The sequence below is a fragment of the Lepeophtheirus salmonis genome, chromosome 2, assembly GCF_016086655.4.
Source record: "Lepeophtheirus salmonis chromosome 2, UVic_Lsal_1.4, whole genome shotgun sequence".
Lineage (NCBI taxonomy): Eukaryota > Metazoa > Arthropoda > Copepoda > Siphonostomatoida > Caligidae > Lepeophtheirus > Lepeophtheirus salmonis.
Genome location: NC_052132.2, coordinates 28,984,279 through 29,002,788, shown reverse-complemented (window position 1 = coordinate 29,002,788; position 18,510 = coordinate 28,984,279). Strand labels below are relative to the sequence as shown.

At 31.0% G+C, this 18,510-nt stretch overlaps 1 protein-coding gene across 1 annotated transcript; it reads right to left on the bottom strand.

The window, feature by feature from the left end:
• Positions 1-7,073: 7,073 nt before the first annotated feature.
• Uggt (UDP-glucose-glycoprotein glucosyltransferase) lies at positions 7,074-12,416 on the bottom strand. Its single transcript, XM_040707564.2, is given in 5 exon segments — positions 7,074-8,970; positions 8,972-11,167; positions 11,240-11,496; positions 11,557-11,957; positions 12,019-12,416. Coding segments are annotated over 5 exon segments (4,611 nt in total). The 5' UTR covers positions 12,282-12,416; the 3' UTR covers positions 7,074-7,476.
• Between the last annotated feature and the right edge of the window lie 6,094 nt (positions 12,417-18,510).

Here is an 18,510-nt window from a genome sequence, read left to right as displayed (position 1 = left end):
CCTAGGAATCCAAGACTCTAATTCAAATTGACCTTGAAACCAAGGATCTTTGTGTATAACATCAATGCTAAACACAAAGGATAGTGAGCATGCACAACAACAGTGGCAAATTAAGTCATCTAAATAGATGCTACAGTTTATATTAAGTTGTGATCTAAAATACATAAAAGCACTTGCTTCAAAAACATAACAAAAATTATCGGTGCTGATGTCACCCCAAAATATAAAACACTAAATTGATAAGTGTTGTTTCGTCATTGAAATCTGAAAAATGACGTTGGTAAGGAAAAATCTTAAATGAATGATATGTATCAAATAGATCAATAGAGCATAAAAAAGGAATGTTAGTCAAGCCAAAATCTTAACGAATCAACTTATTCTTATTTAAATTTAGAATAAACTTATTAAAGGCCTTCAGATTTCTTGTTACTCTCCATCGACAGTTATTCTTCTTAGGAACAGAGAATATTCTGAAGAAAGAAGACTAATTACTTTCAGTAACTGTTTCAATAGCTCCACTAAACAACATTTCTGCAACTTCTTAATGTATTGCTTTTTTTTGCCTCAGTGCATACAGGAGGATTGCCTCCCACAAAGGAACAAGAAGATTCCTTAGATAAAAATTGTGGTTTTTAACCATATTCAATAATATTAATATTAATTATGTAAACATAGTCCTAGCTTCTGTAGGTAGTCGGAAAAAGTTATCAGACGGGAAGTTAAATACCAAATCCAAAATTATTTCAATTGCGTATCTAAAGTCTAAAAATCAAAAATATTACTAAATGAGGAATAAATCAAGGATGTGTACTTCTGTATACTCCTCTTGGAGGCCTTTCATGACTTCTTGGAGGTCCCATAAAATTCTTAGGCGGAGTGTTGACCCTACAGAAGGGTTAGAGTTCGAAGGCATGTTTAGCCGTTGTCCACCCAAAAGGTATCTTTCGATACTCTAAATCCCTCTAAATCATATTAAACATCGCTCGGTTTTCCAACATAATCTTGATTGATGAAGGAACATATATATTAAGGTTTGGAGCAGAGTCCTTTGATTCCTCCTCAAGGATTCATGTTTTAAGGGGTTCTTTAAAGGCAGACACTAAAAAAATCTTTCTAGTGTCCTTAAAGAGCTTTTCCATTCTTCTCAGGCATTGCACCAAGTAAAAAAACATACCCTTCAACAGAAGTGAAGTGTTCCATGAAGGAAATATATAAATTCTCAATTTAACTTTCTAAAAATGTCACTGATCTCCTCATAGGTCCCCAAAATGTCGTTCTTATTTAAGTCAGTTAGAGTCGATAATTGGTCCACTACCTCCAGGTGCTTAATTTGCAGATTTGCTATCGGAATAGTCAGTTATGAATTGACAGACTCCGTTAATTTTAAAATTCATCCATAAAGGATTGGAAATTTTGAGTGGGTCGCTCCGTGCGGGGCAAACATTTCCACTGAAGATGATTGGAAGTCGCAAAGGGAGGACGATAGCTTATCCTGAGAATTTCTACGGAGTTTTCACTCATTTTTATTAATTTTAATTAAACTATTTATATTTATAAGTCTTGACTCTTAAAGGGTAGAAACAGAAATAGGAGGAGTATAGGGAAGGAAAACATGTCGTAGAGCTAGTGATATTAAGGGTGACCAGATTCTTATTGTAAAGTTTTGGTGTCTGTTTCTAAAATAGCTGGGTAGAACGGAATTACAAATGTACAGCTAAGCTTTGACATAAAACTGTTATTATTAAAATAAATTTTTCACACAAAACTAATGTTTTAGTTAAACCATTGGTTGTATTAATATTACGAACCCCATAAATAATGAAATGAACCAACCACTTTAATAACTAAACAATTCAATTTGAAGATGGACGAAATCATACAAACATTACTCATCTAGAAACATTTATAAGTGAAAAAATTAAACCTCTCATGTCCGTTTAATTAAACCATTGGTTTTCGATAAGAAATATATTCTAAAAAACATTATTTTAAATTGAATATAACACATAAATTGGTTTAAAATTACAAGATTTCCTTAACTGTAAAAGCATAATACCTCTAAAAACCATTAAATGTGACTATTTTTAGATAATTTTTGAACAATAAAAATAAGATTTTTTAAATAAAATCATCATTCGATAAAATGATATCAAATTTAGCCTTTTGAGAAAATAATATAAATAAAAAAGGTTATTTAAAAATAAGGCTCGGCATTTTATTTTCTAGAAAAATAAGTGAAATTATTTTTACCAATTTAATTTTTTTTTTTTATTTCAAATTTAATTTTGCTCAAGAATACATAAATTCCTGCAGATCTTTTATAAGATCGTCATCGTATACTTCCACATATAAGAAATAGGGAGTTCGATAAAACGGCAGAATTATCAACTGAAAGATCCAATGAGGAACATTTATAATCCACCATCCACTGTTCCTTAATTGAAGCTATTGAGTCATTTTCTCCTTAAGTCAACTCTGCTTCGTCTTCTACTCTAAGAAAACTATTTCTTTTATTAATGTCTTTGATGCAGTAATGTATAGTATATATGGATAATTATATAACCTATAAAGCCTTTATGCCTAAAGTCTGATTAGTGTTTTCTTTATTTCTTGTGAGTCCTTTTGTGATTGTAAAACAAGTGAAAGATCATTCTATACTTTAAAGATAATGTGCCTCTCGTTTCTCGATAGTTTTGTCTACAATGCATATTCGTTTCTGCAACTGCTTATAAATAGTTATTGGGAACTATTAAGTGATTATGTGTTATAAAATATAAGTGACTTCGTAACTTCTGTAGATTTTATTGTAACATTTTGATGTTGTTACAATTTCCAAACTTATTGACTCAGGAATCCTCTTCTCAGCAGCTAAATTGCTTGTTAGCATATTGGAACATTACTGTTCGAAAATATGGGATCCTTACAAAAATAAATAAATTACTATGTGTGTACCATACCATCTAATTATAAGCTGTTTGATAGAAGACAATATCTAAAATGTATCAAAATTATATTACGAATATTTGATTAATTCGGTTTTATTTTTGACTAGCAAATGCTATTTCGTTGTTGAGATTCTTGTCAGGTTAGTAGAGACTTCAAAATCATTGATATTATTAGTTTGTATTCCGTGCTATATCAAAAGTGGGGATGCTTTAGAAAACTTGATTTCCCTAGTATTAATATATATGTATATATAGAGTAAAAATTTACACTAATAGAATTGTCAGATAAGAAAAAAAAATACTACAATATGATGTATTAATACAATTAGTTATATAAATTTGAATTGCCTCCTTTGTGACGTCAATAAAATAGCCAGTACAATTGTAAACAAAAGCAAAGAAATCTCTGATCGACAGAACTATATATAGTCAACTTGAACTTGGCTGTCATGAAGTTTCATTATATCAGCTACAATCAACTGTGATAAGGGAGGAAGGGGAGAAGAAAACACCCTTGGAACTTGCCACGAATTACTTCGATGTCGATTCTCAATTCTACTCGGATTCCAACAAATACTTACAATTATAACTCTGCAACAAATCATCAAGGTTACTCCTGTCTATTATTAGCACACACGAATATTCAATCAGGTTTTGTAATATAATGTAATGTTGTAGAAAAGGAAGTGGACTACTCAGGAAATAAAATATAATGACAACACCTGAGGAAAGAAAAGTCATTCTTCAGATAACCAATTGTATAAAAGCGGGCCACCTAAAAAATACAAACAATTTACATCACTATAAATGAGTCTCACTCTGACCATTCAACCATCAATTATTTTGTTAAAATACTATTTTTCTTCAAACATTTTGTAGGCCATTATATTGGCACTTTAATAAGCACATAAGATTCAGAGGTAGGGAAAAAGTTCAAAATATAATCAGTTACAGTAGAGTGCGAAAGTATTTTTTTTTTAATGAGTATCTAGGCTATGCTCAAAAGTCCAAGTTACTTCCCTTCAAATTCTAACAGGAGTACTTTCCTGGGATATATAGTTATCCCAACATAAAAATGAATAAAATTTTACTGATCCTTAGTAATTGTTACATATGATATGATATCCACCATAAACATCAATCAACACCTTTTTAGCATTCTATTTTATACTCGTACCTGTTGTACATTTGTCTCCTAAAGGGGAACATGGACCAAAAGTTTTGAGGAAAGAAGTGTGCGGAGAAGATATCAATGGAAAAGGGTTTGTGCAAGGATGTCCGAGATTGCAAACTTGATCAATTTGGCTATGAATATGCTCGTGATAGAGAAACTCTTTACTCTAATTAATTAGATTCACGGTTTCATACACAAAATTACAATTAATTAACTATAATGGGCAAATTTTAAATTTAAATATGCCTTGTATTTGCTTCGATTAATTTTCATTCAAATATATAAATTCAAATTATAAAGCAGTTGTTGTTTGTGAAAAAAATCTTAAGCTTTGTGTAGAGAATAGATTATTTATAAGTTAATAAATTATTATCAAACAAAACATGTTTTATACAGAACAAAATATAATTATATATATATATATCTTTTTTTCATATTCATCCAAGGAATAGATCAATAATAAGACTGAATAAAAAATATTCTTTAAAACTTCGATAATTAATTCCATATTTTTTTAATAATTCAGAAACTAATGAATAGACTAAGGATTACTGAACAATTTTTTGGCCAAAATGAGCAAAAAATAAAGAGCTAAAATTTAGATAATGAACACCAAAAATATCCAAATTCAGCAATTTGTATTTAAAAAAAATTAAGGTTTCATCCGGATAATTTAAAGGAATTAGATTTGTTTTATATTAATCATAGTTTATTGATAAATTTCGATATATTATATCGACAAAACAAGGGGTTAGAACTATTCTTCCCATTAATTGGTTTTTTTCTATCAGTATTGGTAGTTTTAAACATCAAAAGACCGTTCAACGTTCACATTTAGTAATTGGAGCCAATTTGAAGTTGACGTGATCTTTAAGAGTGTTGTTAAATGGAGGCATCTCATCATCACCACCGTTGATTAATTATTCGTCCAACCTTTTCCATAAATGGAGGATCAGTAGTTCTTAAAAGCGTTTCCCCTTTGTTACAAGATTCAAGGCAGATTTAAAAAAAGTCAATTTAGCAGGAAGTTTATCCTTCCTCTAATTGTGTCTCTGTTGTCGGAATCTGGCTCCCTCAAATATCCTGATTTGATCCTGATTGCGTCATACACATAGTTTTACCTCTAAAAAGAGAGACTTATAAAGAAAAGTTTTGAAAAGTGGATTTCCCTTAAAAAATATCATCAAAAAATCATCAAAAGCTGTTGTGTAAACTAACTACAGACCAAGTTTTCTCTATTGATTTCATACCATTTAGAAAAATGAGCCACTTTCAAGGAAAAAGGGAAAACGAGTAGTGTTCCCAAAAAGGTCAATGTGAGCAAGTTTTCGAGCGATTGAACAATCCTTCACAAACCCTAAACACTACTGAAGTATCAACACAACAAAAATAGAACAATTAAGAATATACTTTTTAAGGTGGAGCAAAAGTATGATACTCACAAGATATTAGATGAGATATTTCAGTCATTGGGGGTATATAAACACACCCTGGGAGTAAAGGAGGATTAAATAACCTTAAGCCATATGATCAACACCCCCATGAATGTTTACACGTAGGGATTTGAAGGGAAAGTAAATAAAGTTTAAACATGTGCTCATTAAATCATGTTATTGATAATGTCAAAAGTTCAATATTTTTAAAGTAAATTCAATTTTAGCTTTCAATAAAGTTAGAACCAGAATGGGTCCATATGAAATTAAATTTAAGTCAGTTTATTAATTGAAGATTTGTGTAAGTATTTACAAGAGTACCCATTCAATTCTTTTTTACATCCTGTGTAGGAATGAATAGGTATTTGTCCAGAATTTTCCATTCTTGAAGAATAAACAAAGCGTGTTATTAACTTAATAAGATAATGAAGTAAGTCAAATATCAGTTTGTAGTTTGATTGGCATACCCATTTCCTTTGCTGATTGTACAAAAGTCATTCTTCAGTTTGTTTTGTATAATCAAAAGAGTGATATCATATTGTTAATTTAAATATAATATAGGAAATATACATTTTCCTCAAAAACAGAAGGAAAAAAATATCCAAATTGAAAAAAACATATGAAAATAAAAATCAATGCTGAAGTATGGTGTACTGGCGTTATATTTCTATATTCCCTCGAGGTATTGGATTGTTTTTAGGACTTGAACTTGCATTTTGCTTCCTCATTGATTTCATTAAAATTTGGAGACATTGTGTTTTAAAACAATGGACATCTTTGAATTTATTGGCCGGACCCATAATATTCTCATTGATGGCTCTTAATATTTTGATGGCTTTAGGCTTTGCTTTAAAAATTGAAACCATTATCATTTCCTGGGTGGCAATCTATATTTTAGACTTATGCTTGATGGTCGTTAGATACTTACAATATGGATATCTGGGATATGCCAAAGGAGTCCCAGATTTCTTCTTAAATATTATGAGGATCAAAACACCAGAGTCCGCACTATTGACTGAGCTGTGTATCCTAATTTTTGCAACAGTATTATATTTATTAGTGGTCATGTTGGAGGAAGGCTGTTACCATTATATGCGACGGAGAAATAACCCCTTTCATTTTAGAGATAACTTCCTTACACGTCATCATCCACCAAATGAGCCCCCTCCGCCCTATTCTGATATTTATCGAGACGAAAGAATTGTTATGGAACCTTCCACCATGAATTTACTTGCTAATAATGATGTGCCACCGTACAGTCAAATCAGTTTCGTTTGACCATTCAAGTAAAAATATTTGAGTTCATAAAGTAACTTTATGTACATATATTTAGCGTATAGACAATTATTAATACATTGCTCACATTTAAACCTAACGACGACACAGTGTATTTACCTAATGGAATTGTATAAATCAGAGAAAACCCCTCTATTAATGTAAATAAATATGTAAACTTTACATAGATACTCATTTAACTTGTCAGATTGTCATAACCAAAATTCATTTAATAAAGATAATATATTATTTAAAAATTCATTTATTTAGGCGTAGAACAACACATGATCAAAGTAATATTTAGAAGAAAATAAAAGTTACATCGAAACTTGAATAAAAATGGCTTTAAGTTTAAAGGCATTATTATTTAAATGAAAAAATGACTCGAATTTATTTTTCTATTAACGAACCTAAAAGTAAAAAAATATTTGTAATCATATAAATAACAGTAACTGAGGGCAAGGGATTATATAAATGCATTGAAATAAAAAATACATTTTGATCCAAATATATATAATATTATTATTATTACTGAAGTCTTAAATGGCCTGACTTACACATGTAACATTGAATAGTAGAAATTATATCTAGATATCACATCACTTCAAGAGTGCAATACGCGGAGAAAAAAGTAATCACAGGAAGAGTATTACAACTCTGAATGATCGTGAGGAGATTTTTGTTGCTTCTTTTTGTTCTGCATAATTTCATCAGTAAGTTTTTGCATTTCAGCATCAAGTTGAGGCCATTCCTTAACAATTCTTCTAGCAGCGTCTAGCTTTGACTCCTTTGTAAGAGGATTATTACAGAGATCGATGCTTTTGGCATTCTTTAAAGTCTCTTTAGCACACCAAGTTTCACAATACAACCATTCTTGAGGTAGTGATTTGATGGGTACCTGATGAACCATATTATTAGGAAGATCTTGATCCAAATTAGCCAAGGAATTAGGATCCTGACTTAAAGCTTGATATTGACCCCTAAGTCGATCTCCAGCAGCAATTTGTCTAAACTTTACCAAGTCCACGACATAAAGTGCACTAATATGATAAGCCCTACCAGCTAAGTGATTCTTCCAGTAGCCTGATTTCCAAAAACGGAACCCTTCCATGTCTTTATTAGAGTCACAAAATGGAGTATAACCATAAGGAGCTCCACCGAGATCCATATCTCTGAGTTCCGTTAAATCTGCCCTCACAATTTGATCTGTGTCAACAAAAATAATTTTTTTGACATCTAAGGGGAACATTACATCAAGGAATAAAATCTTATAACCCCATATTATACGTTGTTTCTCTTTTTGTTGATTAAGCCAACGAGGCCATTTGTATTGTACGTATTCATAGTCAAACCCATATCTACGGGCATATTCTGGTAAGAATTCCTTCAAAGACGGAGATAAATAACCCTTTAAAATCCAAAATTTAACATTAGCCTTTGTGTTTCGAATGGTACTAAGCATCATAATTTTTAATAGACGCTCATAGAGATGCCCAGAAGCCAAGCAAAATATATTTAATACATTGTCATTTTCTTCAGAAGAGTCCAATTCCTCTTTATTACTGCTACCCGTGAAAGTTGAAGTGATCGAATTCCAAATACCACCGTCAGCTTTATCGTGATCGCTCGAACCGAGGAGTTCTTCATGTTGCATATCAGACTTCTTTGAAACTTTAAGTTTAACAATAGTGCTTTGAAATGAGGTGACTAGCACTTGAACTGTATTATTTTCCAAGCTTTCACCTCCATCTTGAGATATAACTTCATACAAATTCTTTGAACGCCCATCCCGAAGCTGCATAAGCCATCTACCAGGATTTCCTTTCAGTTGAAGATAGCCCAAATTTGCCATGACAATTGTATCAACCATAAGTGGTTCTTTTTTCGTTCCTAAGGTTAATTGAAGTCCTCTAGGAGAATTTCCGGTAAGAGCCTCAAAACAATGACCTTCAACGAGTAAATGTTCCAACTCATATTCTGAATGTACAACGTTAGAATCGATATTCTCCAATTTAATATTATCCATATCATAGATCGACTTCACAGGTTCAACTAACCAATTATCAGGGATATGATAATGCATGGTAAATATAGGAGTCTCGGGTAATTGAGAAAATCGGGCTGCCGGCCCAGATGATCTTTTTACCGGTAATGGAATCAAAAGAAATTTCTGATTCAAGAACTGTCCTAAAATAGCTTTTTTGAGGCATTTCACTGTGTTTATCCACCGCATTGAGGAAAAAACGTATTCTACAATTAATAATCTTACTCAGAACCAACAAAATAGAAGATAACTTTTGAGCACCTCTTGAAACTGGATCAGATATAGCCACAACATCAAATGATGGAAGATCAGGATCCATGGGCTCAATTTTAATAACAGACTTTTTATCGCCAGCGAATGAAATCTTTGATCGAGTTTTCCCAGGAGGTCTAGAGATTAACAATGAAGAAATTCTCATTGCCTTATCACTTAATGTTTTTCCAGACGAGTCTGCAATGTTTATTACCTCATACAAGGAATGTACCAATTTGTCACCAAACTGAGACATAGAGAACTTTTCTAATAGGCTGAAATCATCAGAACTGAAGCTTTCGTCAGAATCAAAAGGGCCAATTACTCTACCATTCACAACGACCCCATTTTCACCTGGTTTAAAACCTAAAACATCCGCAGCAAACATAGAGTGAATTTCAAAAATTGCTTCTTTGGGTCTATTTTCAATAATATCTGCAAACGTACTCATTTCAGCACCAGGAATATCAAAGTTTCTAAAGTTTTTCTTTCCACTTATAAGAGCCTTGACAGTTTCTTCTTTCAGAATTTTAGAGAGTAATGTTTTTAAGGGACTGTTAGTGAGGGATTCGAAAGCTAATTGAGCAGATCTAGTCATCATACCAACACCTTTACCATTGTTAGTAATTAAGCTAATACGAGTCTGTTTACTTTGTTTAGAATGCATGACTGCATTCCTAAGAAGCTCTCTACCTTTGATTGTTTCCAAATCAGCAATGATCCAAACTGTAAGAGGCACAAGTTTATAATCATCTTTAAAGGTCGCATAATTAAGATGATTAGCCATCGTAATTACCTTTGAGGATGCGTCTAATGGTCCAAATGTATTTGCATTCAAATTCGTCAATATATGAGCTCCAGTGGACATATCTAGAATACCCTTGTTACCATCATCACTTTCTTTGAGCACTCTATCACTCAAACGTGGCATTATGTGGCTTTGCTCCATTAAATAATCAGTCACATCTTTATTATCTGTAAGCTCTCGGTGATAAACTGCTTTTTGTAACTTGTTAGTCTCCCTCATAATGAATCTCATCATAGTTTCTTCAAAATCTTCAGCATTTAAGTTTTTAGCGTCCAGAGATACTCCATTCATTAATACTTGAGGAAAAGATTTGAATCCAGACTTAATTATAAATTCCTTGGAAGATACTCTTCCAACGTCATAGCCTGAATCTTCACCAAAGACATCATCACTGTCATACTCTCCAGTTGCTACCTTAAACTCTTTGATAACGGTTTCAACAGACAATGTTTCCTTATCAGACGGACTGAGTTTCCCATAAAAATCTGTTAAAAATGAAAGAGCCTCATAGTTCCCTTTTGATTCAGCAATATAATTGTAAGATTGAAAAAGGGCTACACCAGGATCTTTAAGCCCTGTAACGGAAAGATCCGAATTAATGTTGAATAACAGTCCAATCCGAAGTGGAGTACTGTGTACGTAGAACGACTCTAAAAGTCTTAAAATAGGGTAAGAGCTAACAATATCCGTCGGATCGAACATAATCACAACATTAAATAAGTTTTTTCTAATGTTTCTTAGCATTCCTGGAAAAGTGGGTCGAAGCAACTCGTCTATAGATCTAGGCCAACCCACATACATTTTATCTTTTTCTATATCATTAACCCATTTAATAGCCGAATCTCTAATATCAAGACCATAAGATTGTTCGCTCTCACTCTTAAAGTCCAGCGATATTAACTTATTAGCTTGACTCTCAGTGAGATCCAACTTGCCGAGGCCATCCAACATGCTCCCTTCAGTTTTTAAAGAATCGAAAATTGTAAAAATATCAGCATAATCCATATCGAATTGAATTCCGTTGATAAACAGAGCAGCATCGGAAGGTTGTATGTTCATACTACCTGAAAATTCTTCAGAATTCCGAGTAATTTCCTTTTTAAGATCTTTAGAGACTTTGACTCTACTAAGAGACCTTGCATGAGAGGGGAAGTTTTGTGCTATATCTGTTAGCACAGACAATTGATCCTTTTGAGGACTATTAATGATTCGTTCTGAAGCCTGCATACTCAAGTCCTAGAAGATAAATTATCATTAGAAAGTAACAACAAAAAAGAAGGAAAATGGACATATATGAATACAACGTACCTGCAATTGCCATACTTTCATGGGCGCCATGTCATTATTTTGATCTTTTACATGTTGTTTGAATTCATCGAGTTTATCTTTCATATCTGGGAAGTTACTTTCCAACTTTTTGAAATCAATTCCATTAATGACTTCTTTTTCACTCCCTTCGCTCAAAGAGGAACTGTCCTCATATCCATCTTCCTCGTCTTCTTCAACCTTGCGATCATCTTGAGCTTTATACTCCGTAGACTTGATTTGAAGCTCAACACCATACCCTGCGATGAATAATATATTAGACATACATTAAAAACATTTAAAACACCATTTATGTATACCTGATAGTCGCACTTTGTTCGAAGGTCTATTATGTAAATAGGGTCTAAAAATATAGCGAATCTTTCCTTGAGATGCCAAACTCTTTAATTCCTCATGAAGTGTATGAGTTTCAGACGTGCCCACTAAACCATATAAGATTATGGTTTCTGTCGCATCCACACTATTATGAGGATAAATATGATCAATTTTAAGGAGCTCCAATTCATCATTTCCTTTCTGCTCAGAGGACTTATCCTTCAATGAACAAGAAAGACCGGAGGAGGTTTCAATCACGGCTGAGCAACCAAGAGACTCCACTCCGCGATCCAGAGCGATCTGTTGAAATGTTTCGATTTTAGGGGATGCGATGCGCAAAGAAAGTGCGAATTTGAGCATGTTGATTTGTGTCCATGGCATGTACCTACAAATTAACAACACATTCATTACATACATACATTTTATCCTATATTCTTTCAACTCACCCTAAAGCGAACAGCATGAAGTGATCATAGAGATCCTTATCAGACATGGACTCTCTTTCCATGGAAGAAGATTCCTCCATGTACTCCCAGAAGGGAACAGAATCCAAAAACTCCATTCCCTCCGATATAAAATCCGTCTCTCTCCATTTGGCGTTCAAAAGAGTCGACACCACTTTACCTCCGCTCCGCTTCTCTCCCTCGCCCCAATGGAAGGAACAGACGATGAGAAAGAGAACAATGATCCTAGAACCCATACTATACATTCACTCACTCAGTCTTTAGATACCCATTTCCAAAACCCGGTATTATTGTTAATATTATAAGAAGTTTGTTAAGAAGTGAATAGAAGTAATAAGGTAACGAACTCCTTTACACACAAAGAGGAGAAAAAACAGACCGTGATAGAAAATAAATAAATACTAAATAACGATTGACAGCGCCGAAGGAAAGGAAAACATGACGTGTTATATATATTTTGAAACGGTAACGTCACTGGCCTATACTACAGTTATGCCAACTGTCTTTCTTTCTTTAGGGTGTATTTTTTATGTTGAGTACAAATTGTATGAGTTACAATAAAAAATGAGATAAATAATTTTTAAATTAAGGATTTAGAGTACTTGGAGTTAAGATAATGTAATAATTGAATATTCCATGACCCTTGAGTCCTTTACTTTGAACCATTAATAAGGCTTATTAGTTAATATTAATAATATAATTTTTTGGAAACATATTTTGTGTAGAATTAAGAGCTATAGAGTGTTTTCACTGGCGTCATAAATTGCATTAAAATGGAAGGAGATGCCATCATGAGGGCTCAAATCTGATATTTTTATAACATAAAATGGACAAATTAAAATGGTTTTAATTAAAATATATGAAATAGCTTTAAAAATATAAAAAACGTAACACTTGCATTGAACACTGCTTGATGTCAATGATAAATACTGATATTTGAATTAAATCAAAGTGAGATATACTAAATATCTCTAAAAATGGCTGGATTTGAACAATTGTTTTTATTTTTGGATAAATTAGGGAGTTGAAAAGTACGATAATTAGAGAAATATCTTATTATTTCCATTGTAATAGTTAATTTTTATCTACAATATGGCAATAAGAATGTATGCCAATGTAATAACGTATATTAATTCAATTTAAGATCAGATGTATAATAAAACTAGGCAGTATAGGGATAAATTTGGATATCCAGGAAGGTTGAAGTACTTTTAATTGTTGGTTCTATTGCCACATCCGATGGTTCACTATTTTCCTTGCTATTATTGAATAAATGTTTTAATTGTAATAAAACTTGGCTGTTAAGGTCCAAAAATGACTGACATCCACAATGCTGACGCGACATAAAAACGCTCTATATACGCACATAATAACCATAATTGACTTTTTAATCACTTATAAAAAATGATATAGTTGCATTATTTTTCTTGTACAATATGAACTAAATTTCAATCTTTCTGTTATTATTGTGCTTACAAAATATAGAAGTCATTTCATATGGTACCATTTTTTATATCGTATACCCAATATATCTAACATCAATTAGTGAATTACACGTTAAATAATTGAGTATATACATGAATTACTAAATGTATGGATAAACAATTCGCTTTTAAAATCACACAACCTCTCTATTCTAACAATAACAAATTGTTACAATGAATTATTTTATTTTATCGTCAACTAGATACAATTAAATATACTTGTATATTCCACATAGAAAATTGATTATTCTTCCTAGATATGAAATCAGCCATCAACTTTGGTGATTCCTTGTTGCCACACTTGTAAAGCATTTGGTCGAAAGCTCCTTTGCATAGATTTCAGAAATCAAACATGAAAATTCTTAATAAATTGAAATCATCTATACGAATAAATTAGATACCTGGTAAAAATATTTCATTTCAATTCTTATAATATCTGCATAATATAATACAAGTATTATTATATTGATAGATGTTAAAGAGTTGATAGCTCTGAAAAAATAATTTGCTCTCTTCATTTTAAACATGAAGATTTTGGAACAGAAAGTAGTTGACCAAATAAAAACTAATAAGACCTATCTTAAGAAAAAATGCTATAAAATCTGTCTGATTACAAGCAGAACCGACAATTTAACCAAGGACTAATAAAATGACAATATCTGAGGTGAGGCGTTAACGGAAAAGTGATTAACTATAATTAAGGTGCACAAGTTTGTAAGAAAATATGCTATTTCAAATTTGTCGAAGCTAAAAAAAAACTAAAAAAAAACCTAAATAGATATCAATTGTATACCCACAAAAATCCACAAAGTTAGTGAATTTTTAGCCTAATTAATTATTGATAACTATTTTTAATTTATTTTAGGTTGTCCAGTTATTGGATTTATTGTAATAATTCACAGATACTTGAAATTTCAAGTACGGAATTAAGATTTTAATGAATGAAATAATTTATTTGGTGGTTTTTAAATGGATGAAGACTTTACCAAACAAGATGCAACTATTATAATATTTAGATTCAGTCCAATAATTTAATTTTATATAGAATGTTTAAAAAGGTTATGCCTGCCAACTATGTTATATTTAAAACAACTATCATTCAATATGCAGGTCTCAAATGGATATCGAAAGGAACGCTCAATTATTTAAAAGCAAGGTATAAAAAATTAACTGAAAAGGATAAATTCGTTTAAATTATATTTGATGAAGTCTACTCTGCTCAAAGAATAGAGTATATTAATGGCAAAATTTTATGGTTACAAGGGAAATGGACCAAGATTTTTCATGATCAATTGCATTCATAAAAAAAGTATCAAGATTTCGTGGAATGAGATATTTGTGGAAGAACTTCATGCATTCAAAATATTACTAAGTTATTTATCAACTCCTTTTGGTTAAGTCTCTAGACTCAGTTATATCTCCCCCTACATCCTGTCAATCAAGCAATTCCATTTTATCTATAATATCCAATAAGTTATAAAATTGAACAATAAATTCAATGTTTACTTCTTAAATTTATTCTAACTTGTTATTTTTTAAACGTAAATGACTCTACATCAACTGATCAATCCTTTTGATCATGAGTTATTCCAATTGAAGAGGATTAAATAAGTAATATCTAAATATAATATAATGAGTATTATTTGCATTAAAAAACTAAATGGGAATTAAAAGTGAACTTGTTCTCCCAATAAATTATCAAATCCATTTCAAATGTAAGAAATATTAACCAAACATCATTCATTATTTTCCTTATCTTTAGTTTGAGAAGTGGCGATGATAACGATTTGCTGAATTAAAATAGGCGACTAATTCTTAATTGCTTAACATCTTGAGTAATCAATTCTTTGGTTTTTAATCCATAATATAAGTTTAAAATTCCTAAGGTTAAAGATTAAATCAGATATCATTTATATATAAGTACTATCCTTAATAGTGCATTGTTAATGACCCAAAAAGAAATATTGATATTGGAAACCAAATCAGAACACACAATTTTTAATCAATTTAAAAAAAGGTAAATCATTTCAATTTTACTGAAGGTTGGACTTGAATTACTTAATCAATTAATGAAAAATAATCTATATGTCAAAAAGATTCATCAAGGGACGCTCTTCTCCAATACATGAGAAATATGATGCACTACAAAATAACTGATAATCAAATAACTACATATGTGATGGATATTTCCTCAAAAATTGTCTTTCCATGACGATGTTAAAAAGAGGTCCGTTATCCATACTCACACATAAAGGAGATCTGTCATTAGAAGTAAGTTAGATCTGAAGGAGATAGATAAAAAATGAAATTTTTTAACAAAATCTTTCACCAAAACGCTCCACAGCTCCATGATTAATTACTTAGATCAAAAATGAGGGTTTTAAAGGACATTGGGATAAGTCTTTGTCTCCCCGTTTATGATTCATCACTTTTTAACATGACTTAGTTTTTCTTATTACTACAATTTTTATTTAATGGAATAATTATTTATTATTTAATAATCCAAAGTTTTTTATAAATAAACAAATACAATATTGATTAAAAAACCCCAATTTCTTTGCTCTAGTTTAGAAACAGTTATCTTAAGGGATTTAAATTTCAAAGTACTTTTAGACCAATAAAACAGAGTATTAATTAAGTTTGTAAACAGCTTATAAACATTAATAATAATTAATTCTTCAAAGTTGGAAATTTATACTATGAAACTATAATAAAACAACGCAACAATTATAATTTTTGAATAGTATTGCAACCTTGTATTTGATTCGATATTAAATGATTGATAGATATTTAAGATGTACATTAAAAGTACTTGATTTAATTAAATTATATGCTATTAATAGGTAATTTCAAATGTTTTTAGAAGACTAACTTTTCCTTTAACTATTGTTTATTATGTTTAGTATTTTAAACATGGAGTGTATTGGAACGGGTTCGTTTGAATCATATATCTAAATAGAAACAAATATATACATATAAGAGGAGTTTTCAAAAAATAAGGTGACAATTCAAATTTCGGGGGGCAAGATACATTTGGTATGTTCCTTTTTTTTATGTTAGTATATTCGCCCCGAACATATATTAACTGTTTAAATACCCCTTGTCTCATTTATTTTTCGAACACATAATCATTCTCACGTTGTCGGTCAAGAATTAAATTAGTTTCTTTTTTTTAATGGCTGAATGAAGCTTTTAACAGAGTGATTTTGTGGGTTTGAATTATTTAAAAGTATTATTTTATGTTCAATGGATTGAAAATTAGATCCATAAAATTTCAAGGCTTCCTGAAACAATATAAATAGTTCTTCTGGTGGTTCTATTAAAGATCCTCTTGAGATATTTCTGATAAAATCCTTATGTGATTCAAGCGTGTGGTTATCAATTTTGTGAAAACATAGCCTTAAAGGATTACTTTGCAAGATGTCGTCTTCAATTATTAAGTAAACTTTCAAAAATAACATTTCACTATGGACAAAATAGATTTTACACAATATCCTGAAACGCAAAATAGTATTCCAGAGTCATCATGTACTGGAATGACAGTGACACTTTAGTTTTCCAGAAAATGATTTCCTGTAGTCAAAAGATCATCATCAAATTTCTGTACAAAATGTTAACGAATGTCGACTCAAATTGATGTTTGAAGATAATCCTACAGATTTTTATGTTTCAAGGAACTGCCTCACACTTGTGTAATACATGCATCTACTATTATATCGATAGAAACTAAACATTCGTTCCAATGGGTCTGAGTGAATATTTCAGGTTAAAACAAAAATATAACTTTTATTGAAAATAAAAAATTGAGTCACATCCATATCATAGCAGAAGTTGTTGAATTAATTTTCAGAATGTGTCTGCACTTAAACAATTTTATTTTGATGAGTTTGTTCAAAAATTCTCCAAACAATTAATAGATTTTTTTAGAAGCCTTTTTTTGTTCAAAATAAAATAAGATATATGTTTTTAGGCCTGTATTTGAAAAATGGTAAATGGTACTTTCATGGAACAAGGGGTCTTCTAGCTTGACTTTGTTTAGTTTTTTTTTTCAATCGGATGAGGGTTAAAAAGTTTGTGATTCAATTTGTGTGCATACTTCACAGGTTATGTTTGCTCCAGATGATTTTTTTTGAGCCCAATATTGTCTTAGAAATATAATTTATTAATTTCCTAATTCTATAAATGTGGCAGTGAGTTTTGGCTTCTTTTAGTAGAATTTGCGGTGCCTCAAAAGGTAAATCAGAATCATTTGTACATTGAAATAAACTATAGTTTGTTGGAAAAAGAATTTCATGTTTAATTTTGAGAAAAAATATTCTAGCTTCCTTTTGGGTTGACATGCTACAAATATGCAATTTTATTATAATGACTCAGCACCATTAAGAGTTGGTCATAAGTTATATATGATTAGATAATAGACTTTAATAATTATGACTTAATTCATTTATATTTACTTATGGGATGAAGAGGAGATCAATATGAATAACAACTGACTACTACCGTGAAATAAAATATTGTCATTTTTAGTTGGTTATTATTGCTTTGTTCTTTAGCTTGATTAATTTTTTTATAGACATTTCAGACATAAAAGCTTTGGCGCCCCAGACATACATAAAAGCGTTTTCGTTTTTCTACGTCCAATCTAATTTGGAGTATCCGACTTTCTTATACTTTTAAAACTGTACAGCTTCATTTAACGAGCGCGCTAGTATATGTGTGTATACTTTACAGGCCTGTTTCTACCAGTTATGATTTGAACACTGAACGGAACGAAAATATTGGCTGAACGATGAACAGGTCTTTAAAAAAAAGTGGAACGCTTACAAGCCTGCACCTGTGCAAAACAGGACTTTGGAATTAATTGACAACTTTATTGATTTCACCAACACAACAGGATCTTGGAATTCCCTACATCCTATTGAATATTTATTGATACATTTTGATTGACTAATTACACTCTAATTTTTATTATATTTATATACATTAAATA